This window comes from Bison bison, unplaced genomic scaffold, assembly GCF_000754665.1.
Source record: "Bison bison bison isolate TAMUID 2011002044 unplaced genomic scaffold, Bison_UMD1.0 scf7180017864100, whole genome shotgun sequence".
Classification (NCBI taxonomy): domain Eukaryota; kingdom Metazoa; phylum Chordata; class Mammalia; order Artiodactyla; family Bovidae; genus Bison; species Bison bison.
The window spans coordinates 970,179-998,010 of NW_011494672.1; the positions used below are offsets into that span (position 1 = coordinate 970,179).

Consider the following 27,832-nt stretch of genomic DNA (forward strand, 5'->3'; position numbering starts at 1 on the left):
TATATATGGAATTTAGAAAGATGGTAACAATAACCCTGTATACGAGACAGCAAAAGAGACACTGATGTATAGAACAGTCTTATGGACTCTGTGGGAGAGGGAGAGGGTGGGAAGATTTGGGAGAATGGCATTGAAACATGCATAATATCACGTATGAAACGAGTTGCCAGTCCAGGTTCAATGCACGATACTGAATGCTTGGGGCTGGTGCACTGGGACGACCCAGAGGGATGGTATGGAGAGGGAGGAGGGAGGAGGGTTCAGGATGGGGAACACATGTATACCTGTGGCGGATTCATTTCGATATTTGACAAAACCAATACAATATTGTAAAGTTTAAAAAAAAAAAAAAAAAGAACTACACAAACAGCCCACAAGAACTGGTGATGTCAAAGCTTGAAGGTCTGCAGCAGTGAGTGGCTACAGTGACCACAGGAAAGAAAGACACAGGCTACCAACTCTGAAAAAAGAGCACCTTAGAGAATGCTGCTCCATATTATTTAAGATCTCAAGAAAAGCTCACACACACAGAAGCTTATTGGATGTAAAGTTGAGAAAACATGAAAATGCTCCTGCTTTACTGTTTTGATGGAGTATTAAATTAATGGCTAATCAGATGTCACAGAATCATTTCCTAAAGCTTTAAGGGACCTTTCCTCAGTGATAAATGACAAACATGACTGAAATACTAACAGAGCTGAAATAAAGTATCCATGTCAAAACACACAGACTTTATATGCACTTCTATTAAACTAGGTTCTCATCTCAAGCTACAGAAGAAACTTTGGAAAGAACAGCTTCAAGCAGCTAAAAATGCAGATGAAGATCCTCAAACCAGATACAGATGAAATACCCTGAACACATGGCAATGACTCCAGAAGCTCAAAAAATACACAGGCCACTGACTGTTCATAGTTAAGTCTTGAGTAGGTATCTAATTTTATACAACATTTACATTTGTGTGGGCTTCTGTTTGTCTGCTTTCTGGTTCTAGGCTCCCTCTGAAACAACAAGCCATTCAGCGAGGCCCCGCCGTGGAGCGCCGAGCAGAAACACATCGCTCCTGGCCTCGCCACTGTCCTTTCCCGCTTGTGTGAGAAGCCTGTGTTGACTGCACCGTGAAAAAACTGGAAGGAAAGAAAAGCCCTACTGTTGTAACTGTGCCAAGAAAGTATAAAGAAACAAAACCCAGATGCTAGAATTTGAGGCATTTCCTCTGCTATGTGACTATGTCCTTTAACTGAAGGTCAAAGGAACATGAAAGGACTTTGATATTTTAAAGCCCCGAGTGGGTATTTTTGTGGCCCTCTCAGTTTCTGCATGCCAGCCACACACATTTAACTGACATTTAACAAGCAGAATTTATTCAGCAGCATTCAAGGGAAATCCTGGTATTGCTCTCAAACACGATTTATTTAAATTTCTAATGCTTTATATTAATACAGATTGGTTCATTTCCCTGACAGCCTGAGTTTTTCCAAAATGCCAGTAAGTGAATAAAGTCATTTTTAAAGCCCAATCCACATTTGCTACCTCCTAATCCCTTTAATATGTCTATGGGCTTTAATTTCATAACCTCTTCTTCTGGGGACATTTATTTTTGATGCTACAGATAATAGTAAATAATGCAAGATATAATCATTTTATTTCTCAGGAGGTACCTGACATCAGATTTTATAAAGACTTGAAATGTGTTTTCTGGTCATAGAAAACAGTATCTCAGCCCATGGGAAATATAACAAAATCAACCATGTTTTACCATGTTTGGGAAAACATATATCAAATGGGCCACCTCATTTGGTGATATGACTCATATCAGTCAAAGTCTTCAAAGCATATCTGAAAGAATGGAATTCTTTTAGAAGTTGGCAAAAAAAAAAACAACACACAAAACTTGATGGAAAGGTTAATATGATTGAGGAATAGATGGATAACTCAAAAAACCACAAAGCATCAAGTCAGTATGTGATTTAATTAAAATCTCTCTGAACTGAGCAGTGATACAACTATAAGATGTGGCAAGGGTGGTCTAAGGGTTTCGCATTAACCAACAGAGCACTAAAACACACCAAAGAGCTCCCACTGCAGGGCTCTGAATGGCCATATACGGATGCTCTGAAAAAACACTATTTCACTTGGGCTGATCCACGAATGAGCTAACCTCAGAAATGTGGAGACTTTTATTTTCTGTTGATCCTTACCTTCTTCCCTAGCAGTCCGCTTCCCATATATAGAAAATTGGAACCGTTTGTCAGTTAACAACCACTCCCCTTTTGTTTACCAGAATTCTGAGTTATTCATTGGAATGTTTTAAATAATTCTGTTGGGAGTCATCAGAGTTACTAATGGACATACCATCTAATCATGACCTGTAGCCTCTTGTCTACCCAGAGGGAGACAAGCTTTCTGACTTGTTGCTCTAGAAATGTCAACAAAAGGAAGACAGTTTTCAACGTTATCTCTCATATTTCCTCTGCCGTTCAAAGGGTCAGGTTTGCTGGCGTGTGGGAAGCAGATAGCCAGCACAGTGTAATAGCAAAGTGGGGTGTGGTTGTTATGGTGACAAGGGAAATGAAAGTGGAAGGAGTTTGAATAATATTTATTTGAAGAGTCTTGCCTTTTCCTTTATAAGCTATTCACAAAGTGCATAATATTACACCAGTTCTTAAGAAGAATTGTTAGAATGCAGAGCCAGGGTTTAGATTCTATGACTAATTTCTACCATCAAAGATGAACAAAGTTTTCAGAAAACTCTTAATGAGAGAATGTACCACCATTATCAGCCTTGTCATATTTATTAACATAAGTAAATATGGACATATGTATATCAGGAAAGATAATTTATTATTATTCTAATTTATTATTGCATTTATTTCCATGGATTAATTATGATGCCACCATGCCTGTAACTGCTTACCTACATCTAGTTATAGATTTGTACATACACATGGATGTTATATATATAGATTACACTTTCTGACACAGAAAATACACAATGCACATGTGATGTGTATTTTTTTCATAGGCAAACCATATTTCCTATGCACACGAACACACACTATTATAATCCATATGGGATATACTCTCCGGATTAAAGATGTTTGCTTAGTTATTGATGTATCTAAAGGACCCTCAAGGAAAACACTATAATAAGCCCTGAATTTAGGGAGACACAAAGCCAGGCCAGGAGGCACGCAAGAACGCAAAGATAACATTTTTGGGAGTTCCATGTTGCACTGAGGTGTGACATGACAGCCTAACTGGTCTGAAAAACTCCTAATGAAAACAGAAACAAGTCGGCTCTCGATCAGAAAACACTCAGAAGGTTCCACTGCGATTAGCAACCCAAATGCCAAAGGGCATCAGGAACATATAAATGGGATCATACTTTCCTTTTACTGCCACAAAGATAAAATTTCACTTTAAAAAACTAATTGCCCCAATGTGGTTCAGACACAACAGAGATGGTTAGATTCGTTCCCTGCCTTAGAAAGGAAGGCAGCCAGGTCCTCTAATGCCACAGCAGGACCCCACGGGACAGGTCACCCTGGCTCTGTATGGTTTCTTAGGGAAGTCACTGTAAACCCACCTTTGCCATGAACTCAAACTGCACCAAAACACTGAAACAAGAATCCTTTCATGGCCACTCTTGCAAAAACACACCCGTGATATTTAACAAAGCTCTACAAAGCAGTTGGACTTTATTTGTGCCCAAACAGCAGAAACAGTAAACAGCAATTTTTTCTATAGAACAGATAAATAAATCAGAATGTATTCTAGACAACTTTGAAAAGTGTCCTTCTATTAAGGGGACAACAACTGGTCTTACTTATCTTTCTAATTTTCAGGACTTTGACTCTTAACAACAGACCATGGGAACAGATTTTAAAAAGGAAAAAGAAAAAATCCCTTATTTCATTTTTCAAACTGCATAAATGGGCAGACAGGGGGCGGGGAGGGACTAAGAAGCACTTGATAAAATATGATCTCATTTAACTGACATGCAATTTTTATCTATGTCTATAAAACTTGGATTTTATCTACAGACAAATATATGGATATATTCAGAAAAGGGGTATCAATTTTTAACATTATTAAACTCCTGTATTGTTCTTTTGTTATTACAACAGGAAAAGAAAGGCTACTGATAAGGAGAAGGCACTTTACTTGCTTTTCGGGAAATTTAAAAAAAAAATCCCAGTGACAGAGAATAGAATAATGAAGTGTAGGAAAACCAGGAAGTTGTCAGCCAGAAAGGAAAAACACATTCACAATTTAAAGGAACATTCCAGTCTCTGAAAAGACCACACAAATATTAACTCATCACGTGTTAATTCCTTCCCTCTTCCAACTTTACAGGCACTGCTTATACTGCTACTTCCTCCTGATGCAAAGAACACTTAGCAACAGACCGCAAACCGAAAGCAGGAAGTCACCCTATAAAAGGGTGTTTCCCCGGCTTTCGATGTTTCAACAACCAATGTGAATTCACTATCCTTATTTCAGAGACCAGGTACCATCAGAACAAAGGTCTCATAAGTTTCAAAATAAATTATTCAAATGCTCAGAACAGTATCTTAGTGATCAATATGAACGAGGGAATGAGTTAGGTTTTATTTTTATTAGAGCATTTCTACAAAAAGAAAAAATCAAATACTGACTGCTAGTGCTCTTAAATACCTTTCTTGAGAAAGCTATGCATTTCACAAAAAATGCAGCACCAGCTCTGGAAGTAAACACAGTATGTTTATGCATCACAAAATAGCATGTAAACTGACTGCCTACCACGTACAACTGTGCAGACTGGGAATGGCCACTCTGCTCTGTGTGCCCGTCTTATCTCTCCCACTAGAGGTGATGCCTTTTCCATGTCCCCTCGAATGCCCTGGGGCAGCTGGGCTGGACCCAGGCCCACACTCCCCAGGTGTGCAGGGCACAGTCAGAAAGGGCCAGGATTAACATCAGGGGTCCTTGAATCCCTTCGATAGGAATTCCACAATTAGAAAGGAAATGTGAATGAATGCTCGATGAAGCAACACTCTAGAGTGTAATCCATCAATAAGAGGTAAGTATTTAAAAAATTAAAACTCCTTTTATTCGAAAAAGTTTTTTTATTGTTGTTGTTTTTTGCCTGGAGGATCTCTGAATCAAGGTACTAGGTAAATATTGCCAAGGCTAGAAAATGGGAAAAGCACACTATCTACCCGAAAATCCTTATCTATATTGATAAAATTCTAAGAACACCTGAAATAATCACTTTTTGATGGAATGTAAATTCCTGCTAAAGTGATTATGCTCTCAAAACTGTTTCTTGAACTTCCCTTTGAACAGATTCTTTTTTTCCATGAGCAGAACTAATGCAAACCACCGAGCCTGCCCGAGTTGTACAAAACCCCAGATTACGGTTTGGGAAAACTGATTACACTAATTAATGAGGTTTTAATGGCGTGAGTTTGGGAATGACAACTCCTGATGGTCCACACCCTCTGCAAAGCTGATGGAGACAGCTGGCCTGGGGCCGGAGAACACAGAAGGGGCAGCTCTAACTCCCTGCAGAGGGAGAGGCCCTGCTCTGGGGAGTAGCCCCCACCCGGCTCCCTTTGTAGAAGCTCGAAGGCCTCCTGGTCTAGGATTCCAGACCCTTCGCTCATGTCAGGAAGAGCCTCTGTGGAGGCCAGCAGTTAGATGGACACAGCTGGGCAAAGCAGCAACTCAGCAGCTCAGAGTGATAGAGCACACTCCAAACCCTGGGAATAACAGAGGTCACCTACAGCCAACTCGGAAACCACAAATCCGCAAGGGACTGCTCAGCGCTACCCAGAAGCTAAAACATTAACCTGCTGAAGGCCGGCCTTAGACCAGTGTTTCCTAAGCATCATTGGTAGGTGGAAATACAAAGTTTTCAGCATGGCCCCCCCAAAAACATCATTTCTCTGGCTGAAGGTGTCAGGTTGCTTTTTTGGTCTTTTAACAAGGAATGTGTTTTTTTTTTGTTTGTTTTAGCAGTATTACTAAGCATATGGTATTTAATCTTGAAACAAGCATGCGGTTGTAATAAAAACTGTTCACCCATAATTCCTGGGACTCCTGTCAACCTGGGAGAAGGTATAGGACAGACAGATGGTTGTGCTAAACACAACTTGGGACAGAAGAGACGGACTGAAAGTACAAAGAGCTAAGACAAAGGAAGGGGGAGGATGTGAATCAACGGAACAGAGCACGACTGGCTATGTACAACTGCACACAGCATCCTTCTGAGCGTCAGATCGAAAAAAAGTTTACACCGTTTATAGTAACCCCAATGCGGTTGAATGAAATGTCCCTCTAAACACACACACACTCCTCTCTTAGCACAAGGATGGAACATTTTTATCATGACTTTTTTTTTTTTTTTCCCCCTGCTGGGCACAAGAAATCACAACAACCAGAAGGTCACTGTATAACTTCCAACAGTTAAAATGCAGGTATAAATATTCAGCCAACTGCTCCTCTCCACCTGGGTTTATGCCAAGTTCCCCAAGTTTCCTGTTTTGATTTCCCAGATATTCAAAACTGGCTTCCACCTCTTGGTAGCTGTTTTGGTTTTTCTTCTCCCTCCCCCGCCCCCGTGCCAGTTATCAAGACATCAGAACAACAGCTTGTACCTAAAACATAAAATTATAAAATACTGACTTAGGTGTCAACCTAAATAAAAATACTTATGAAAATAAATAACTGTCTACACTTTCTTTCCCCAGGACACTGCTGGAATTTAAAGTGAAACGCATGTATTTAGATTTCAGAATCATTTTACATAAATGAACCCAAAAAAGAAAGACATATCACATTATCAACTTGTGATTGCCTTCTTTACAGAGGGCAACAGCAGTACAGATGTAGTTGCCTAAAAGCCTTACCGCCTTAATTAAACAAGTATCCTTAATGGTACTTGGGCAGCCTCAGCAAAAATCAAAATCAGGGAGACCTTGATGGTAAGGAGGTACCTTATCCATCCGGAAGGTAAGTTAAATATGTTTATCTGGTCAAGGGGAGGGTTTGTGCTTCCAAACTTGGTAAGCAATGTTAACTGAATTCCTCAAAAATATATTTTTAAAACAATTTAGATGAGCAATATATTCACAAACATAACACTGATTTCAGATAAACCTAGTCTAAGAAAAACAGAATCTGTGATGAGTAATTTTAATGAACTAAAAAATGACCAGCTTAAAAATTGTGAATTGGTACATTTGAAGGTCTGGAAGAGAGACGGCAGAGTCTTCAAACATAGAAAGCTTGGCTTCAGAATAAGAACCAGAGTGGAAGAGGCTCTTTCTTTTGGTTTTTCTTTTTTTTTTTTTTTGATAGTTCAGTACATATATTTTATTATAAAGGATTATGTAACAGCAGTTTTGAAAGGCCAAGTGCTTCCCCAAGTTCCCTGAACTTCATCAACCTCATAAAATGTACAACAGTCACTCCCATTTAAATTCTCCCTCCAAGAGAATTATCATACTGCTAAGTTGTAAGGATCTTATAAGTTTAATGCTGCTCTATCATAATCTTACAGTGCATGGCAGTTATATTTTGAGAGAACATGTAATTTGACTCTTGTATGTATGAGTCTGTGAGTTAACAGTTATACTGGATTATTTCTACTACGGTCAATACTATATTATGAAGGATTTTGCGATGATATTTAATACCATGCAGATCAATACAACTGTATGAAAATCCATAGACATAAGGGCCTAAACATATTTCTAAAGTTTAGCAAAGATTGAACAGGTAAAATTACATAGAGGATCATCTCTACTAAAAACAAAACAATCTCCCCAGTATCCACATTTGGGGATTTGCTTGTTCCTCACTATGTGATTCTACACAGGCACCATGAAATGTCTCAGTGGGGTTTTAATCTCTATTAATACTAATTGGAAAAAAGTTTTAAAGTCATATAATATGTTGATATATGGCAAAACCAATACAATATTGTAAAGTTAAAAAAAAGTCATATAATGAAACTATTACCATGTATTAATACTTGAAGTAAAGTAATTCATATACAGACTCTGTTTTTAAAAACAAAAAGTATTAGAAAGTAAGTCCAGTGATTACTTAAAGACAAGATATTCTCTCACACCAGCACTGCAAATCCAGGGACACAGATTCATATCAGCCCTCTACGACTCTGCTGCTCAAAAGTGTGGTAAAAACCAGCAGTAACAGCTCCTCCTGAGGGCTGACTGGAAACGCAGATTCCACTGCCCTGGTCCAGTCCTGGTAAATGAGAGAATCTCAGGTCAAGCTCTCTCAAATTTAAGAAACCTACCTGGGACTTCCCTGGTGGTACAGTGGATAAGAACTGCCTGTCAACGCGGGAGACAAGGGTTTGATCCCCGGTCCAGGAAGATTCCACAAGCCACGGAGCAACGAAGCCTGTCTGCAATTACTGAGCCTCATGCTAGAGCCTAGAGCCTGTGCTCTGCAACAAGAAACGCCACCACAGTGAGAAGCCCACACACCACAACAAAGAGTAGCCCCTGCTCTCCACAGTTAGAGGAAGCCCATGCACAGCAACGGAGACCCAGCACAACCACCAAAATAAACTACTTTTTAAAAAAGAAACCTATGCGATTTCCTCTGCATGATACCCAGGGCTTGCCATGGACCTCAAGGACCGTGTGGAAACTCAGGCTGGTGCAGAGTTGGGTGCATATGTTATCTCTTTTTATATTATGGGATGGGCTCAGTCTTCTTGCTGAAGATGAGTGTCTCCATCCAGCACTGTTCCAGTGGGAAGAGGGTCAGGAGGGAACTCCACTGCACCTTCTCAAAAACGGAATGGATATTAATTAACATGCTGAGCTCTGTTGGATCACATTTTCTTGGGATGCTTTTCTGGTGAGCATCTTACTACCCCCACAAAAAAACCCAAGAACTTCTGAGTAAAAAAAAGTTCTGTGAATAAAAGCAAATGGCATCATAATTCTTTCTAAATACTAATGAAATGTGTGTCTACTGACAAACATTACATATGGCTTCAAGAGCTAGAATATCTGATTAGGTCACACAGCACAGGTTGTACTGTAAGCTACAGACCAAGAAAAAGATACCAACCAAGAATAACATTTAGCACTTACACTTTACTTGTGTAAAAAAAGTAAGTGCAATGTAGAAAACTAAAAATGGAGTAAGATGCTCACGTAATATCAACATTTCCTTAGGCAGGATTGAAACAGTGAATTTAGGGCACAGAATAATTAATAAAACTTAAGGCTCTGAAACACCTGCTATTTGGATTTTTAAAAACTGAAAGAAAAGTCTATTAATCAGAAGCCATTTGTCTGTATCAAAATTAGTTTAGCTTCAGAGAATATAGACTTACAGTGTGAAAAATCAAACTTCCCTTTGCTTTAAGTAGCAGAAAAAATACAGATATGAAAGCTCACATATTCTTTCTAACCTTTAATTTTTGCCTAAGCATATAAGAACTGATGCTGACGCTCCAATGCTTTGGCCACCTGAGGCAAAGAGCCGACTCTCTGGAAAGACCTTGATGCTAGGAAAGACTGAAGGCAAAACGAGAAGTGGGTGACAGAGGATGAGATGGTTGGATAGCATCATCAACTTAATGGACATGAGTCTGAGCAAACTCCAGGAGATAGAGAAGGACAGGGAAGCCTGGCATGCTGCAGTCCATGGGGTCACACAGAGTTGGACATGACTTAGTGGCTGAACAACAACAAAGCATATATATCATGCAATGTAAGTTTTGGAGATAGACAAATACTTAAAAATATCATTTAAGACACCTATAAAACATCTTTAAAAAAAACTCAAAATCCCATAGTGGATCTAAAATGTGTGTCAATTTATGCATCCTGCATCTTTCAGGCCCTTTAGACAATGGTCCCTCAGTCAAAGGCAAGACAAAGTCAAACTAGTAGCATCTGATGTGCAGTGACCCACAGCACGTGCTAAATATTAATATTTACCTTTTGAATAAACAAAGGAATGAATGTGGGTTTCCCTGGTGCCTCAGACAGTAAAGAATCTGCCTGCAATGCAAGAGACACAGGTTTGATGCCTGGGTCGGGAAGATCCCCTGGAGAAATGAAATAGCAACCCACTCCAGTATTCTTGCCCGGAGAATTGTATGGACAGAGGAGCCGGGTGGGCTACAGTCCAGGAGGTTGCAAAGAGACACGACTGAGCAACTAACATACACAAGAATGAATGAAGAATTAAAGTTGCTCTAAAGTGAAAGCAGTAGCCTCAGAGGGCGCCTGTAAAGAACGCTGAGGATGGATTGCTCTGGGCTCAAAGAATCTACAACGACACTGCCATCTCTTCATCTTCCTATCCCATTATTTAATTTAAGAGCTCCTACTCTGAATGGCTCTAACCTCAGCTGCATCGGACCAGCTCTCTCAGACTTAGACACTTCAAAGGCTTCTTCAAATAAGGTATACAAACAAATGAATTAACCAATCGATTAATTAAAATGATATAGTTTTATACATTCCACTACCACGGGTGCCAAAGTCTGCGTTCTAGGTTAACTTTCAGTCAGTTGCCATCAGTGGTCCTGAGGCTTTCTTCCACCAAACAGAGCACTCAAATGCTTCCTGCACCACCACCATCAATACACAGGTCATTTCATCTCACTTTTGGTGCGTTAACACTGATAGTCTTTTTCTTCCATTATGCATATTACCATCATATTAATCTTCCTAAAAATGCTCATACTCCTCCCATTACCTATAAACTCCAAGGTCACTGACAGCACCATATTCTTCCCCCTGGGAGGATGACTCACAAACCCTTATCTCCAGCCCAGATCTCTGAGTTCCAGACTCGTAACTCCCATTTTTCCCTTGATTCTCCATAGATGCTTCCCAGGTGGCTCAGTGGTAAAGAACTCGCCTGCCAATTCAGAAGATACAAGTTTGATCCCTGGGTCAGGAAGATCCCCTGGAGAAGGAAATGGAAACCCACCCCAGTATTCTTGCCTGGGAAATCCCATGGACAGAGAAGCAGAAGAGTCATACACAACCAAGCGACTAAACCACAAAAAACCTCCAAAGAGAGCTCAAACATCACAATGCACACTCAGTATCTACCTCATCTTACCTCCCATAAAGCTGCTCTCCTTGTATTCCACATCCTAGTACATGACACCACTAAACAGCCTGACCACTGTGACCACCCCAAGGATCTAAACACCACCCCTCACTTCCAATTCTGGGAGTCTTTCTCTTCCTCATTCTCCAAAGTCAGCTGCTAAAGCCCACTGACTTGCCACTTTATCCTTCCCATCTGGCCCCCTCTGTCCATTCTCTTTGCTACTCCAAGGCTCTTCTTAAATTCTCCTTTCCCTTCTGCTGAGCTGCTTGACATGTCTCTCTGAGTTGGACTCCATCCCCAATTCCTCCACAATGCCTTCCTGGCTTTACCCCTCCCTACAGCAGTTCTTATTGTCCACCCTGCATAACACAACGATATAAAGTATCTCAAGACAATTTTTGACTATCTTTTCTTTAAAACATCTTACAGAGAAAAAAATAACATAGCCTAAAATTAAAAAACTTTAAACATTACCTCTAAGGGCTTTCAGCTAAAACAAAGGAGGACATTCTTAAGTTCCAAGAGTCTTCCTCCTTTGGCAAAATATTCACTGTGTAGCTCCAAACAGGAATGAGTTTCACAGAACCCATACTATTCCAGTAAGCCACGTGACACACGATACAGCAGTGCCAAACATGTGACTTTAGGAACACATCTTATGGACCCCACGCAGATACCCCTCTGGCTAGACTCTGCCTGGTGATAAAGCAGTGTGAACCGGGTTGTTTTATTTTTCTCTAGAAGCTCCCCACAAGGCTAGACCCCCATGTAGAAAGGGCAGATTTTCCCTCAAGGATGTGTGTCTATCTTTGTAGTCCTTAACATGCTTACCATGAAGACACACGTGTACGAGTGCTACTTAATGACTTAATTACATCAAAAATTATCTAAACGACAAACAGCTCTACTTGGGTGTCAAGTTCAATTTATCTGAAACAAAGCTCCCGAGTTCCCCCTTAAATCTGCTCTTGCACCTAGTAAAAAGTACTACAATTTGCTTAAACTCCAAATCTAAGAGTTTTCCTGGACTCCTCTTTCTCTCAGCCCTACACGTAATCCATCAACAAGCCTAGGACCAAATCACCTCCCATCCACGCCTCTTCTCCATCTCCAGCTCTCTCGGGTCTAAGTCCCCGTTATCTCCTATCTGAACTTATCTTACCTGTGGACACTTTCCCATTCTTGCATCTTCCCAGTCTCCCCATAAGTCTTAATTCGCCACCATCATGTTTGAGAACATGTATCAAATCACATGACACTCTTGTTCACAATCCTTTGGCCACTTTCCTACATACTCATCACAAAATCCTTAGCATCATCTACAAGGCAGCGCATGATCTGGCCCTCACTCCCTTCTCACTCTCGCGCATGATCTTCCAGCCACCCTGACCTTTCTTGCTTTCTCCTGACATTCTTTCAGCACACCAAGCTTGCGCTCACTGAGGGCTTTCACACTTGCAGTGTCCTATGCATGGATTTCTCTCCCCTCAGATTATCACCAGTTCGACTCCTTCTTACAGTTGGATTTCAGGTCAAATGTTCTTCCTTCAAGGAAAACTTCCCTGACACTGACATCCATATCTAAAACAACTTCCTTAATCAGCCCAGTAATTCTCTACCACATCATCCCGGCGATTACTCTTCGTAGCTCTTATCACACTTGTGATACTTTCCTCTCACTTCTGAGTTTGCTGTCACCCCTCTCTTTCTGAATGTGAGCTCCACAGGAGCTGTATCCTCAGCAACTGAACTATGACTAGTATATTTGGCACTCAGTGAATATCCGCTGGATGGAACAATATAGATGAATGTTTTCTAGCGTGGCTGACATCCTTCTCTGAATTGGACATGATTTCATATTCCTGATTACTTCTCAAATTTATCTCAACCACTCTGAATTACAGTATATTTTTTTTTGGAAAATAAAAGCTACTTACCCCAATCTGGAGTCATATGCAAGCTTAAAAGTCCAACTTATTCACCATATCATGGAAGTCTTTCATATCAACTTTAGCTTCCATTACTAAGCCCAGAGAGGTCTCTCCAGAAAACCTTTGGGGCAGCTGCAGAGGCTGGTACTGCTCTTGTTGATGTGGTCCCCTCTTCTGATGGTCTTTGTTAATGTGGCCCCCTCTTCTGTTGGTCTTTGTTAATGTGGTCCCCTCTTCTGATGGTCTTTGTTAATGTGGTCCCCTCTTCTGATGGTCTTTGTTAATGTGGTCCCCTCTTCTGATGGTTTTTCAGTTTAACTTTTGGGGAGCTCAGTACAGCATACACCAAGACAATAAAAATAGGTAGCATGGCATAAAACTACAAGCTTTGTTAAGATCGAGGTGGGAAGACTTGCAGGTCATTCCCTGTCCCTCCTTCCTCAGAGAAATACAGATGATTCTGACAAATCATTTTGTACATAAGGCAAGACTGGCTGTTATCCAGTATGGTATTTCCTCTAAATTTGTGACAAACTTTATGATGTTGTATTTATTAAAATCCAGGACCAATGACCTCCCTTTTAAACAAATAAAATACCCAGGAACCTTTCTTTAAAAATACCCTGAATCGTCATTATTCTTCATAAATCTTTACTGACTAAACTGACTTTCATGCATTTTTTTAAAATGTTGTTGCAATTATGCTTAAAATTCAATTCATGTTCAGAATTCACTCACAAAACACAGAAATGAAGACCCATGCTTTTTAGCATGATGCTCTGGCAAGAACACTAGACCTTCTTCCTTATCGTTAAATACATACATACCTTCACACTACAGAATGCCCCAGAGAACGGTGCTTAAAGGAAGGCTTTCATTAACTAATCACCTTCTCATAAGAAACTGCAAAAGCCAAGTCTAAATTTATCACGTCATGCATCATCTTGAGACTTAATCTCACTTGGCTCTGCAAAAATCACCCATGCTCTGCACAACCCTCCCTCCTGAATACCTACTGGGCCTTCTAGAACTCAGACTGTCATCACCAACGTCCCTTTTGCTGTCATTCTCCCCTCGAGATGCGCCTTCACCTCCGTGCTCTAGTGAACACCTGCGTCCTCCCTGACTGTACTCTGCCCCCTGAAATCCTCCAAAGTGGGGATGGCTTCACCTTCCACATGCCATAAGTCCTGAGGGTGGGGAAGGGGTCTTCTTGGTTTTTGTCACTACTTTCAGACCATTCTTACCTTTCCCAAAAAAAAAAAAAAAAAAAACCTTGTTTGCATGAAGCACATGCAATCAGATGCTGTCCCAGCTCCATGCAAGTGTTGCATTATCCTCTTACAGAACTTCTGCCTCTTGGCCATTCCCTGTTCACTGCTGCTTCCTCCTTGCCAGGAGTGATGGCCTGGCTGGTCACCGTCTAAGTACTCTCCTGCATAACTCAATGTCAGGGCCCTTCGCTTTCTATAGGACCCACTATGAAAAACCCCTACCCTAGTTAAATCTACCTCTCCACCTCTGCTGCATGCGCCAGAGCCAGAGAAAAGCACACAACTGTGCTGGCTGTTCTCCCTTCAAATTTATAGCCACTAACCTCAAGCATGCTGTCAGCACTAGCAGATGACCCTAATACACTTCCCTACTTAGTTCACTCCTCTTCTCTCTGAGTTGTCTATTTTCCATTTCTTCTCGCTCCTCAATTTTTCACACCCTTCTTCCACCTCAACGTTAGCTGACAACCTTGTTTTATAACCTCTGAGAAACAGGAACAATTTTGCTCCTCTCCCTCCTCAATGCCTCTGCTTCTATAATCATCACCATTCACATTATTAGTTTCTCCCTTTTTACTAGATCATTCTTGTCATCAAACATGCTGTGACACTTGCCATATTTTTAAAGCCCTTTTTGACCTTAGATCCCTCTGAAACAACCACTTCACTTGTCGGTTCCAAGTTTTGAGATGTTTTCCCATTGCTGTTACTTGTACCATCATTCTTCTACTATTTCAGGTTAGGAAACCAGAGTCACCTTTGTATATTTTCATCCCTCCCTTACCTATAAGCAGATACTTCATGTTCTTCCATCAAAATGACGTGCATCCGCCTGCTCTTCCTTGCTTTTCCCTTGCCATCCCCTAGACCCGTCTCTAGTGGCATTACAGCTAAATAATGTAAAGAGCTCTCCTACAAGCCACAACTGCAGAATCTTTCCCTGCTAATACATTACACAACCCCTGCAACTCCAAACTGCCTAACATGGATTTCTTCACACTCTGCTTCTCTTGGCTCATAAACCTACAGTGACTTTTGATAACTCCTATCACTGGGCCTGAGTTCCCTGCACCATGTGAAGGACATTTCATCATCTGGTCCTGTCCTGACTCCTCATCTTTAGTTCCTATCTACCTACAGACATAAAAACTTGCTCTCCTACATTCATTTTCCAAGTATCTTACACATCAGTCATGCAAATCTCACTTGGACATTTCATTGTTCTGTCCACATCATTCTGCCTGGAATCCATCACCATCCAAATTCTAAACTGTTCAGACTCTAACTCCTCCACAATACTTTATCATATAATTCCAGGTAACATTTTTTTGGCCCTAAGTTCTTATAGCATTCCAAGTCCTCACGCTATTAATGATTTAATTATATGCAGTGATATACCATCACTAACTTTTTCATTTGCAATATACTTGAATATAGAGTTTTTTCTTCAACACTGTCTCTCAAGAAAGGAAACCCCACAGAACTGACTTCTTACAAGACCTCAAATATTACAGGGTGCTTTATTTTAAAAAAACAAAGCACGGATATAAACAGACATTTCTCCAAAGAAGACATGTGGAGGGCCAAAAAGCACATGAAAAGATGCACAACATCACTAATTATTAGAAAAACGCAAATCACAACTACAATGAGGTATCACCCTACACCAGTTAGAATGGCCGTCGGCAAAAATCTATACACAATAAATGCTGCAGAGTGTGGAGGAAAGGGAACCCTCCTACATTAGTGCTGGGAATGTAAATTTGTACAGCTACTATGCAGAACAGTATTGCATGTGTGTATGCTCAGTCATGTTGGACTCCCTGTGACCCCATGGACTGTAGACCCCCAAGTTTCTCTGTCTATGGGATTTCCCAGGCACAAATACTGGAATGGGTTGCCATTTCCTTCTCCAGCAGATCTTCCCGACCCAGGGATCAAATCTACTTTCCCTGTGTCTCCTGCACTGGCAGGTGGATTCTTGTTTTTTTTTTTTATTTTCTTATTGAAGGATAATTACTTTACAGAATTTTGCTGTTTTCTATCAAATTTCAATATGTATCAGCCATAGGCATACATATATCCCCCTCCTTTTTGAACCTCCCTCCCCATCCCACCCCTCTAGGTTGATACAGAGCCCCTGTTTGAGTTTCCTAAGCCATACAGCAAATTCCTGTTGGCTATCTATTTTACACATGGTAATGTAAGTTTCTATGTTCTTCTTTCCATACATCTCACCCTTTCCTCCCCTCTCTCCATGTCCATAAGCCTATTCTCTATGTCTGTTTCTCCACTGCTGCCCTGTAAATAAATTAATTTTTTAATACTCTGTATATGTGAATTAGAATACGATATTTATCTTTCTCTTTCTGACTCACTTCACTCTGTATAATAGATTCTAGGTTCATCCACCTCATCAGAACTGACTCAAATGGGTTCCTTTTTATGGCTGAGTGATATTCCATTGTGTATATGTACCACAACTTCTTTATCCATTCAGTTGTTGATGGACATCTAGGTTGCTTCCATGTTCTAGCTGTTGTAAGTAGTGATGCAATGAACAATTGGATACATGTGTCTTTTTCAACCTTGGTTTCCTCAGGGTATATGCCTAGGAGTGGGATTGCTGGGTCATATGGTGGTTTTATTCCTAGTTTTTTGAGGAATCTCCATACCATCTTCCATAGTGACTGTGTCAATTTACATCCCCACCAACAGTGCAAGAGTGTTCCCTTTCTTCCACATCCTCTCCAGCATTTATTGTTTGTAGACTTTTTGATGATGGCCACTCTGACCAGTGTGAGGTGATATCTCACGGTGGTTTTGATTTGCATTTCTCTAATAATGAGCGATGTTGATCATCTCTTCATGTGTTTGTTAGCCATCTGTAGGTCTTCTTTGGAGAAATGTCTGTTTAGGTCCTTTTACCACTTTTTGATTAGGTTGTTTGTTTTTCTGGCATTGAGTTATATAAGCTGCTTGTATATTTTGGAAATTAATCCTTTGTCAGTTGTTTCATTTGCTATTATTTTCTCCCATTCTGAGGGTTGTCTTTTCACCTTGCTTGAAAGAAAGAGGAGAGTGAAAAAGTTGGCTTAAAGCTCAACATTCAGAAAACTAAGATCATGACATCTGGTCCCATCACTTCATGGCAAATAGATGGGAAAACAGTGGAAACAGTGTCAGACTTTATTTCTGGGGGCTCCAAAATCACTGCAGATGGTGATTGCAGCCATGAAATTAAAAGACGCTTACTCCTTGGAAGGAAAGTTATGACCAACCTAGATAGCATATTCAAAAGCAGAGACATTACTTTGCCAACAAAGGTCTGTCTAGTCAAGGCTATGGTTTTTCCTGTGGTCATGTATGGATGTGAGAGTTGGACTGTGAAGAAGGCTGAGCGCCGAAGAATTGATGCTTTTGAACTGTGGTGTTGGAGAAGACTCTTGAGACCCCCTTGGACTGCAAGGAGATCCAACCAGTCCATCCTAAAGGAGACCAGTCCTGGGTGTTCATTGGAAGGACTGATGCTGAAGCTGAAACTCCGATACTTTGGCCACCTCATGCGAAGAGCTGACTCATTGGAAAAGACCCTGATGCTGGGAGGGATTGGGGGCAGGAGGAGAAGGGGATGACAGAGGATGAGATGGCTGGATGGCATCACCGACTTGATGCACCTGAGTTTGAGTGAACTCCGGGAGTTGGTGATGGACAGGGAGGCTTGGCGTGCCAAGATTCATGGAGTCGCAATGAGTCAGACACAACTGAGCGACTGAACTGATAGTTTCCTTTGCTGTGCAAAAGCTTTTCAGTTTAATCAGATCCCACTTGTTTACTTTTGATTTTATTTCCATTACTCTAGGAGGTGGGTCATAGAGGAACTTGCTTTGATTTATGTCATCGAATGTTCTGCCTATGTTTTCCTCAAAGACTGGCAGGTGGATTCTTTACTACTGAGGCACCTGGGAAGCCATGGAGAACAGTATGGAGGTTCTTTAAAAAACTGAGAACAGAACTACCATATAACTGAGCACTTCCACTTCTGGCCATATACCTGAAGAAAGCCATAATTCAATAATTTGAAAAGATATATGCATCCCAATGTTCACTGCAGTACTACTTTCCAATAGCCAGGACATGGCAGCAACCTAAATGTCTATCAACAGAGGAATGGACAAAGAATATGTGGTACACATACACAACAAAATATTACTCAGCAATAAAAAGAACAAAATAATTTCATTCTTGAGATTGTCAAACTGAGTGAAGACTCAACACAGAAAGACAAATATCATATAATACCACTTATATATGGAATCTAAAAAAGGGTACAAATGAGCTTACTTACAAAACAGAAGTAGAGTATCTGGATATAGAAAACAAATTTATGATGATCAGGGGATGGGAACTGGGACTGACATATATGCTTACCATACATAAAATAGATAAGTAATAAGAATGTGCTGTATAGCATAGGGAACTCTGCTCAATGCTCTATAATGGACTATCAGGGAAAAGGATTTCAAAAGAAAGATATGTGTACATATACATATATATATGTACATGTATAACTGATTCACTTTGTTGAACACCTGAAGCTAACACAACATTATCAACTACACTCCAATAAAAATTAAAACAAAACAAAAACAAAAAACAAAAAAGCCCCACGAAATCCCCTGGAGTAGGAAATGGCAACCCACTCCAGTATTCCTGCCTGGAAAATTCCAGGGACAGAGGAACTTGGAGGGCTACAGTCCACGGGGTCGCAAAGAGTTGAACACGACTGAGCAACTGAGCATGCACACACAATTTGTGGAAGATACATTAACCTTAAATGACCTCTGCCAATCCTACTTTTGGATTTTTTATACAGAGGCCAGACAGAATCTGTTAAAAAAAAGGGGGGGGGGGCGCGAGCATAAAGAAATTTAATCAGCCACAGTAATTATTCCTGAGGGAATAATCTCAAAATTGGAAGTGGTAGATCTCGTAAACAGCCTTTTCAGAAACACTTTAAAAATCAACGCAGTGAATCGCCACATTGTAAAGATCATAAACACACACCTCACTAATTAAACATGCAACTGTCCTAGTTCTATGCGCAAAGACACCCTGTTTGGAACAAAACTTGTGATAACCTGGATTCCAAATCAGCTGTATCTCCAACAACTTAAATGGCAATGAGGAAGGTGTGCTCAGAAACAGGTGTTAAATGACACAGAAAACAGCTCCAACAAAGACAATGACAGTGACGGAAATGCACTTGAGATGTGACAAACAGTTCAGTAAAATATAAGAAGAGCAAAAAGTAATCCTCTAAACTGCTATATGATGTGACTTAAAATATGCATGAATAATTAAATGAATTAAATAGATATTTGACCGTTTCATCTATGTCCCTGAAGATTTATACACTAGTTGGCAAAAATACTGAAAAGCAGGCAATAGAGGTGAGGACAGGGGTGAGCAAAGAGCCTCGAGACAAGACGAACGAGCTTGGTTAATTGTTGTCAATGGCATGATATGGTTCAAAAAAGACTTTACGGGCCTGTCGGTCATCCACTGTGTAGAGCTCAAGTTTTCAATTTTCAAACTGAAGGACTAAACTAAATGTTATCTAAGATTCCTGAGGTTCTAAAACTTTATTTCTTTTGTTTTCTACTCTATTATTTTAATGATCCAGCAGCACTGGAAAATACAAACAGAAATGCTATTTTTGAGGCTACTATACATTTCTTAATGGGCTTCCCTGGTAGCTCAGCTGCTAAAGAGTCCACCTGCAATGCAGGGACCCTGGTTCAATTCCTGGTTTAGGAAGATCCACTGGAGAAGGGATAGGCTACTCACTCCAGTATTCTTGGGCTTCCCTGGTGACTCAGACGGTAAAGAATTCCCCTGCAATGCAGGAGACATGGGTTCGATCCCTAGGTTGGGAAGATCTCTCAGAGAAGAGAATGGCTACCCACTCCAGTATTCTGGCCTAGAGAATTTCATGGAGAGAGGAGCTGGGCAGGCTGCAGTCCATGGGGTTGCAAAGAGTCGGACACGAATGAGTGACTTTCACATTCATATACACTTCTTACTCTTTACAACCATTTAATATGTCTTCGAAACAATACAATTCAAAAACTTCAGTCCTGCTCTACTGCTTTTATGAGCTTGATTTTGAACTTGAAAAATCCTCAGTATTCCAAACTGTACTACCAGCTTCTCCATCATCATAGAGATATAAAGTATATTTTGCAGTAACGTGGGTAAACCAAGAGACTGTCATACTGATTGAAGTCAGAGAAAGACAAATATCATATATTACTTACATGTGAAATTTAAAAAAACGGTTACAAATGAACTTATTGACAAAACAGAAATAGAGTCACAGATGCAGAAAACTCATGGTTACCAAGAGGGGAAAAGGGGGTGATAAACTGGGAGAGTGGGATTGACATATATACACTACTGTATATAAAACAGATAATAAGAACCCGCTGTATAGCACGGGGCACTCTATTCAATACTCGAATGAACTACGTGGGAAGCGAATCTAAAAGAGCGGCTGTATGCATATGTATAACTGATTCACTTTGCTGTACAGCAGAAACGAACACAACGCTGCAAATCAACTAAACACCAACAAAAAGAATTACAGAAAACAAACAAACAAACACGAGAATGTCTCATTCAGCCCTCTTTCCCCGCCGAGTGGAACCTGGGGCTCTGAGAGAGTTCACTGCTGCCCAGGGGCACGGCTGAGTCCGAAGCCCAGGCCTCATCCTCTGTGAATTCCAGCAACGAGTCACGGCACCCAGCTCTGGCTATGTCACTCCTGATTACTGCAGTCATGAATCATACCTTCAAGTCCTCCATCCCTCATCTAGGTTTTATGCATGAATGTACAAAAGTTATAGGCCACGTTAGTATAATTTTCTTGTTATTTTAATGTGATTTCTGACTTCATTCCAGAAGGAAAGCACCCAATGACCTGTCCGCACCCACGTGGTTTTGCCCCATGATAAAGCCCACTTCAGCCTCTAACAGTCACTGCACAAGGCTCCCACCTCCTCTAAACTGCAAGTTCTTGCAAGACTGCATTTCTAATCGGCACTCTCCTCCTGGAGCACCACCCTACGGTAAATCAAGCAGAATGGACGTGGTGACAACAGATGCTGATCTCAAACGCCTCGTGTAATATCATCCATTAAGCAGAGGTGACCTAGACAGGCAGGCGCAAACTACTTTGCCTGTACTGCCCCAGCATCACCATCCCATGGCTTTTAAGAAACACACACATGTGCGCAGACACACACGCATGTATTCACCATCACATCCGCACCTGGTCAACTTTCGGAATTTTGTTTGAGATCAAAGCTACTACCCATCTCTGTAAGCTCGTCTTTGCCTTTTCCAGCTCAAATACCATCACTGCTCAGAGTTACGTGATGCTAAGGCTTGCGACCGAAAATGAATACTCACCTTCAATCCTCTTTAAAGCTGAAAGGCACATATCCTTCCTTGGAAATTCGAAGGGATTGTTACAGGTTCGAATGGTGTCACACTCACATTTCCCATTGATTAGATTGCAGCCAGAGACAAGGTTTTCATTGCATGGTTCAAAACCAAGCAGTTGGTCATCATCCCAGTTCTCATCTGGAAAACAATTAACAACCACATAATGTTTGCTTGTTAGCTTCATTCAAAGGCCTGTCTGCAAGCAAAAATGTGTGAAGTTGTCAAGATTAACATCCAATGTTGAACCTCAATTCAGGAAAGGCAGTCTGGCTCCAATTTTACAAATGAATGAAACCCAACCTCCTAATAAACAAGAAGACTGAAATATAGCTAGTCGCATCAACATTAGTTAGCTATATCTACAAACATTTCTAATCAAAAACTACTACTCCTCTAATGTGTTATTACAGTAACAATTGAGATTCCTTTAAAGTTTTTCATTTTAAACAAAGATTCCAAGATTTTCCCATGTTCAATAAAACTATAGGAGCTGCATCTGTCAATCTACAAAATTATTCCAAAAAACTCCAGTTTTTTTTTATTTTTTACCACATCTGATAGAGACTAGTTTCGGGTTTAAAATAGTTCTGAAACTTCATACATCAAGGCAGTGCTAATAAATATAAACAGACACCACCCTCCAATGAATGCACTTCAGTTCAGATGCTAAGGCCCATCACTGCCGACAACCAAGGTCAGGAAAAACAACAAACAAAACTAAGGGCTACAGCCTAGTGAGAGGCTGAAGCCGTCCAATTCTGAAGCTGAGACCAAATCAATGTCCGGGTCAAGGAATGGAGTTGACTGTAAGAAATAAAGTGAAAGTATTAGTCACTCAGTCGTGTCCAACTCTTTGTGACCCCGTGGACTGTCCATGGGATTCCCCAGACAAGAATACTGGAGTGGGTTGCCATTTCCTTCTCCAGGGGATCTTCCCAACCCAGGGACTGAAGCCAGGTCTCTCACACTGCAGGCAGAACCTTTACCAACTGAGCCACCAGTGTGAAAGTCACTCAGTTGTGTCTGAGTCTTTGCGACCCCATGGACTACACAATCCATGGAATTCTCCAGGCCAGAACACTGGAGTGGGTAGCCTTTCCCTTCTTTAGAGGATCTTCAATCCAAGGATCAAACCCAGGTCTCCCACATTGCAGGCGGATTCTTTAGCAGCTAAGCCACCAGGGAAGACCCTAAAATAGATTTTAAAACCAACTTTCAGGGACCCAGTTCAGAAAAATGAGACAAACATGACAGAACCACAGGCAGACTCAGTCCTTAACTGAATTCCTCGTAATTGAAACACCTCTTTAGGAAACCAGACTATTTCTCGGAGTCTCCGGTATGTTATATGAGTGTCCCCCTCTCTTAACATTATCTTTAATGGATACTTTATCACACCTTAACTGGGTACTGACTATTAAATAGTAAACATGTTTCTGATAACCATATCTTGAGAGAATATTTTTAAAGTGCTTGAATTTAAGGTACTTAAACCTGTTGCTCAAAGTAAGGCAGGTACAAAGCCATCTTAAGAATATGTTATTGCAGAAGACAGTGCAAACAAATGGGTATGATTTTTATAAGGCTAACTTTTCCTTCTGGTGACACTGTTGACTTACTAAGTCAGGAAAAGACTGTTTTCCCTCACTGAAATAAGTAATTTTCTTGTCAAGGTGTCTTTAGAAGGATATCATTTACAAAACAAAGGGCTTCAGGGTGATTCTTTGAAAAGGGAGAACAGAAAATCTGTGTTTTGATTTCAGAAGATCAGGCTCTCTGATTTGATCAAACCTTCAGCTCTCAATAGAATGATTTTAGAAGTTTAAACAAAAACAAAAGTTATCCGTTTGAAGATCTGCTTTCCTATTTAGTCTGTCTTTGGCCTTTAGAAATAACAGGTACATAACATGTACACAAAGGGACATTCCTATCTTCAAGATGGAAAACCAGAAAAATACACTGAAACAATTCCACAAGGTAAATGAATAGGTGATAATTTTGTCTTCAGTTATAATACATGATGAAATGGCTCAAGTAGATAATTTCTTATCTCTATGTTTAATTGCTGACATGTTATTAGTACCACGAGCCTAATCCAGTTCTGTGAAATTTACCATGAAGAAACTGTTTGACTGAACATTCAAATTTGGAATTCAAAGTTAGTTCAACCCTAGGAATGTAAAAGCTAATAAGAAACTCAAGTAACATTCAAACCACTGGAAAACTGTATTTCTCCTCTTTCCTATCTCATTCCAAGAAGAAATTTTTATCACTGTCATTTTAAATATGTATAGTTACTGTATCACCAATGTGTTGATGGGATTCTGATGCAGATTTTTCCCTCACAATAAACATCCCTTCCCTCCATTGTAACTGGAGTTCCCTGACACATCACTCTTCATCCTGCAGCATCCTCTCATCTGTCTCCTTGCATTACCCCGTTAACTCACTCTGTCAGCAGAATCACCTTCCTCAAAAGACGAACTTGCTCATTGGCTCTCTCTCACCACAAGACAAAGTCCAAATTTCTTATTGTAGATACAATTATGATACAGCCTGTACTTACTTGTACAGACTCACCATGCACCAATCTCTCACACAACCTAATGCTCCAGTAAGTACAGATTCTCACCACAAACCCTCAAGGAACGCTCCCATGCCTTTGCTCACAGAGTATCATCTGCCTAAAACACCTCCTTCTCCCCTTCCTCTTGATAACTCCTATTCATTCCAAGACCCAAGTCAAGGGGTGGGATGAGCTGGGAACTGCATTGACCTATATACACTACAATGCGTAAAACAGATAACTAATGAAAATCTACTGTGCAGCACAGGTACCTCTACTCAATGCTCTGTGGTGACCCAAATGGGAAGGAAATCCAAAAAAGTGGGGATATGCATAGCTGATTCACTTTGCTGTACAGCAGAAATTAACACATTATAAAGCAACTGTACTCCAATAAAAATTTTTTAAAAATTAAAAAAACAAACAAACAAAAAAAACACCCAAGGCAAATGTCACTTCTTTGAGAAGACTTCTCCAGCTCTGAGCTGCTCTATCCTCCATGTTCCTATAAATACCTGTGCACACCTCTTATCCTTTCTAGTAATGGCTTCATATAAGTCAAACTTCCCCATTAGACAAACAGTCCTCATGCACAAGAGCCAGGTCTTATCCAACTCTGAACATCCTTAACCCCTGACGTAGTAAAACATTCAATAACCATATTTCTCATGTCACTGATACGGTTAATACTGTTGTCTATGCTTTAAAAAAAACACACACAGAAAATGTCTTGAAAAAAAATGTATAGATATATACCAAGGAAAACTGTTTCATTATAATGAACTTGTTTACACAATAAAAATCTTATTCAAAAAGCTTATTAGTAAAGTGTTAATGAGGCAGGCATTTTGAAAAAATTTTCAGACATCCTTTGGTACCTTTAGGCATCATCTGTCATTATCTCTTTTCCAGATCAGCTCTAGACTTCAGCCTTATTACCTGGCTGGCATCAAGGGCACTTCCAAGGAGTCCATCTCAGGGCCAATTTGTTTTCACTGCCAGATGTTTTTCTCTGCCTCCCCACAGGAAGACCATTTTCCCTGAGAGTGGAGTCAGAATTAAAAGGCAACTTCCCTTAATACCCACCCCAGCTCCTTACTCTTCTCAGCAGAAGCCTCTTGGCAGAAATGACAGGCTGCACCTAATGGAGCACAGGTAAGCCTGGCCACCCCCGCAGGAAATGTCACGGCCACTGTGTCCAGTCAGGAGGCATCTGACTCTAAAGTCAAAAGTGTCATATGCTTTTGTTTTCTTTCTTGAGAGGAAACCCTTTCAATTCTATGCCCCCATCTTAATCAATACGTTGTTTTTCTTCTTGGCAAATAGTTTCCTTAGCAACCGCTGCTTCATAGGATCAAGTATAACATGCTCTTGAGACAAATGCTTTTGTGTTTTTCTATTACAGAACATTATACTTTAAAATAATTTATCAGCCAACCAACAGGGACTGAAAAGCAAAAACTGAGTGAGGTTTGATTATACAGAAATCAAATCTGAGCCCAACAGTGCTGCTGACAGCACTTGGCAAATTTGATGTTTTAAAATTTCTTTTCTTAAGTAAATCCATGTATACAGCACAAGGATCAAGGTTCTGATTCTGATTCAGTTTTTCATTTTTCCTTGGACTAGTTAAGGGTTAGAAGGGAGGGGGGGAAAAAGGAGTTAATAACAGGAATAGGTATGACAAACCTGGACAGCATATTAAAAAACAGAGACATTACTTTGCTGACAAAGGTTCATATAGTCAAAGCTATGGTTTTTCCAGCAATCATGTATGGATGTGAGAGTTGGACCGTAAAGAAAGCCGAGCATGGAAGAATTGATGCTTTTGAACTGTGGTGTTGGAGAAGACTCTTGAGAGTCCCTTGGACTGCAAGGAGATCCAAGCAGTCAATCCTAAAGGAAATCAGTCCTGAATATTCATTGGAAGGACTGATGCTGAAGCTGAAGATACAATTCTTTGGCTACCTGATGTGAAGAGTTGATTCATTGGAAAACATTCTGATTCTGGGAAAGATTAAAGGTAGAAGGAGAAGGGCATGACAAAGGATGAAATGGTTGGATGGCACCACTGATGTGATGGACATGAGTTTGAGCAAGTTCTGGGAGTTGGTGATGGACAGGAAAGCCTGGCATGCTGCAGTCCATGGGGTCACAAAGAGTCGGACACAATTGAGCGACTAAACTGAACTAAATAACAGGAATACTGCCCTTCATTTATATCAAGTAGTTTTTCTCTGGTGTTCTCCATATGACAAAAAGTAGTCTTTGAGACCGAGAGGTCAAGATATCTGACATACCTCTGCAAATGTATTTTTAAGACTGTAACTTCCGCAAGACACCAAATCCAAATGCTATTTTTTCTAAATATGAGAGAAATTTTATAATTTCATGTATGAATTAAAATACATGCATGTTCAAATATAACTAAATATTTGAGTACTGTAGTGAACAGTCAATTATAACTATGGCTAATCTGACATCTCCAACTGGGATGTTTATAAGACAATGTGATGCTTTTCCTCGAGACAACTGTGGGATTTCAGTAGGCAGCATTATTTCATGTGTACTTTCCATTTCATTCCACAGAATATTCATAAGATATGTAACCAATGATTGAAATTTAGGAAAATTAGGACTTCCCTTGTGGTCCAGTGATTAGGAATCTGCCTGCCAACGCAGGGGACACAGGTTCGATCCCTGATCTGGGAGGACTCCATGTGCCAGGGGGCAACTAAGCCTGTGTGCCGCGACTACTGAGCCCGCGAGTCTGGAGCCTGTGCTCTGCAACAAGAGAAGCCACACAATGAGAAGTCCATGCGTCACAGCTAGGGGGTAGCCGCCACTCACTCCAACTAGAGAAAGCCCCCTCACAGCAACAGAGACCCAGTGCAACCAAAAATAATTTAAAAATAAAAGTGTTTTTTAAAAGAGACTTAATAAAGTTAATAACATGTACTACTTCAATAACAGGCATTGTTAATGGAAACTAATTTTTTTACTTGGTTATTAGTATTAGTTTACTGCAACTGAATGGTAGTAACTGACTAACACAGTTTGGGGTCACAGCCTCTGCTCAGGCTAAGATGTCAGCAGTTTTACCAGCATTGCTTTTGTAGAACCAGTGCAAATGTTGACACACAGAATAAAAGCAAATAATATGTTAGTATGACTGTGAAAATAACTCTGACCTCACGCACTACTTGAAAAGGTCTCTTGGGGTTCCCCCAGGGGTCTGTGGCCCGCACTTTGTGAACTGCTGTTCTAAAAAGCAGCATGCCTCACTGGTACACTTAGGCCAAGACAGCACAGGAGTCAGGTTTAAGAACAAAAGGACACTGGTTACTTCTTCTCCTAAAAGCTACTGCTGCTGCTAAGTCACTTCAGTCGAGTCTGACTCTGTGCGACCCCAGAGACGGCAGCCCACCAGGCTCCCCAGTCCC

The 27,832-nt window shown here is 40.5% G+C and overlaps 1 protein-coding gene across 3 annotated transcripts in view; it reads right to left on the reverse strand.

Annotated features, from left to right (window-relative positions):
- Nucleotides 1-27,832, reverse strand: part of CRIM1 (cysteine rich transmembrane BMP regulator 1 (chordin-like)) — a 190,828-nt gene that overhangs the window by 146,201 nt on the left and 16,795 nt on the right. For all 3 annotated transcript variants that reach the window (XM_010838618.1, XM_010838619.1, XM_010838617.1), the window contains one exon: nt 21,788-21,961. In XM_010838618.1, the coding sequence (XP_010836920.1) occupies nt 21,788-21,961 (174 nt within the window). The remainder of the gene's footprint in view (nt 1-21,787; nt 21,962-27,832) is intronic.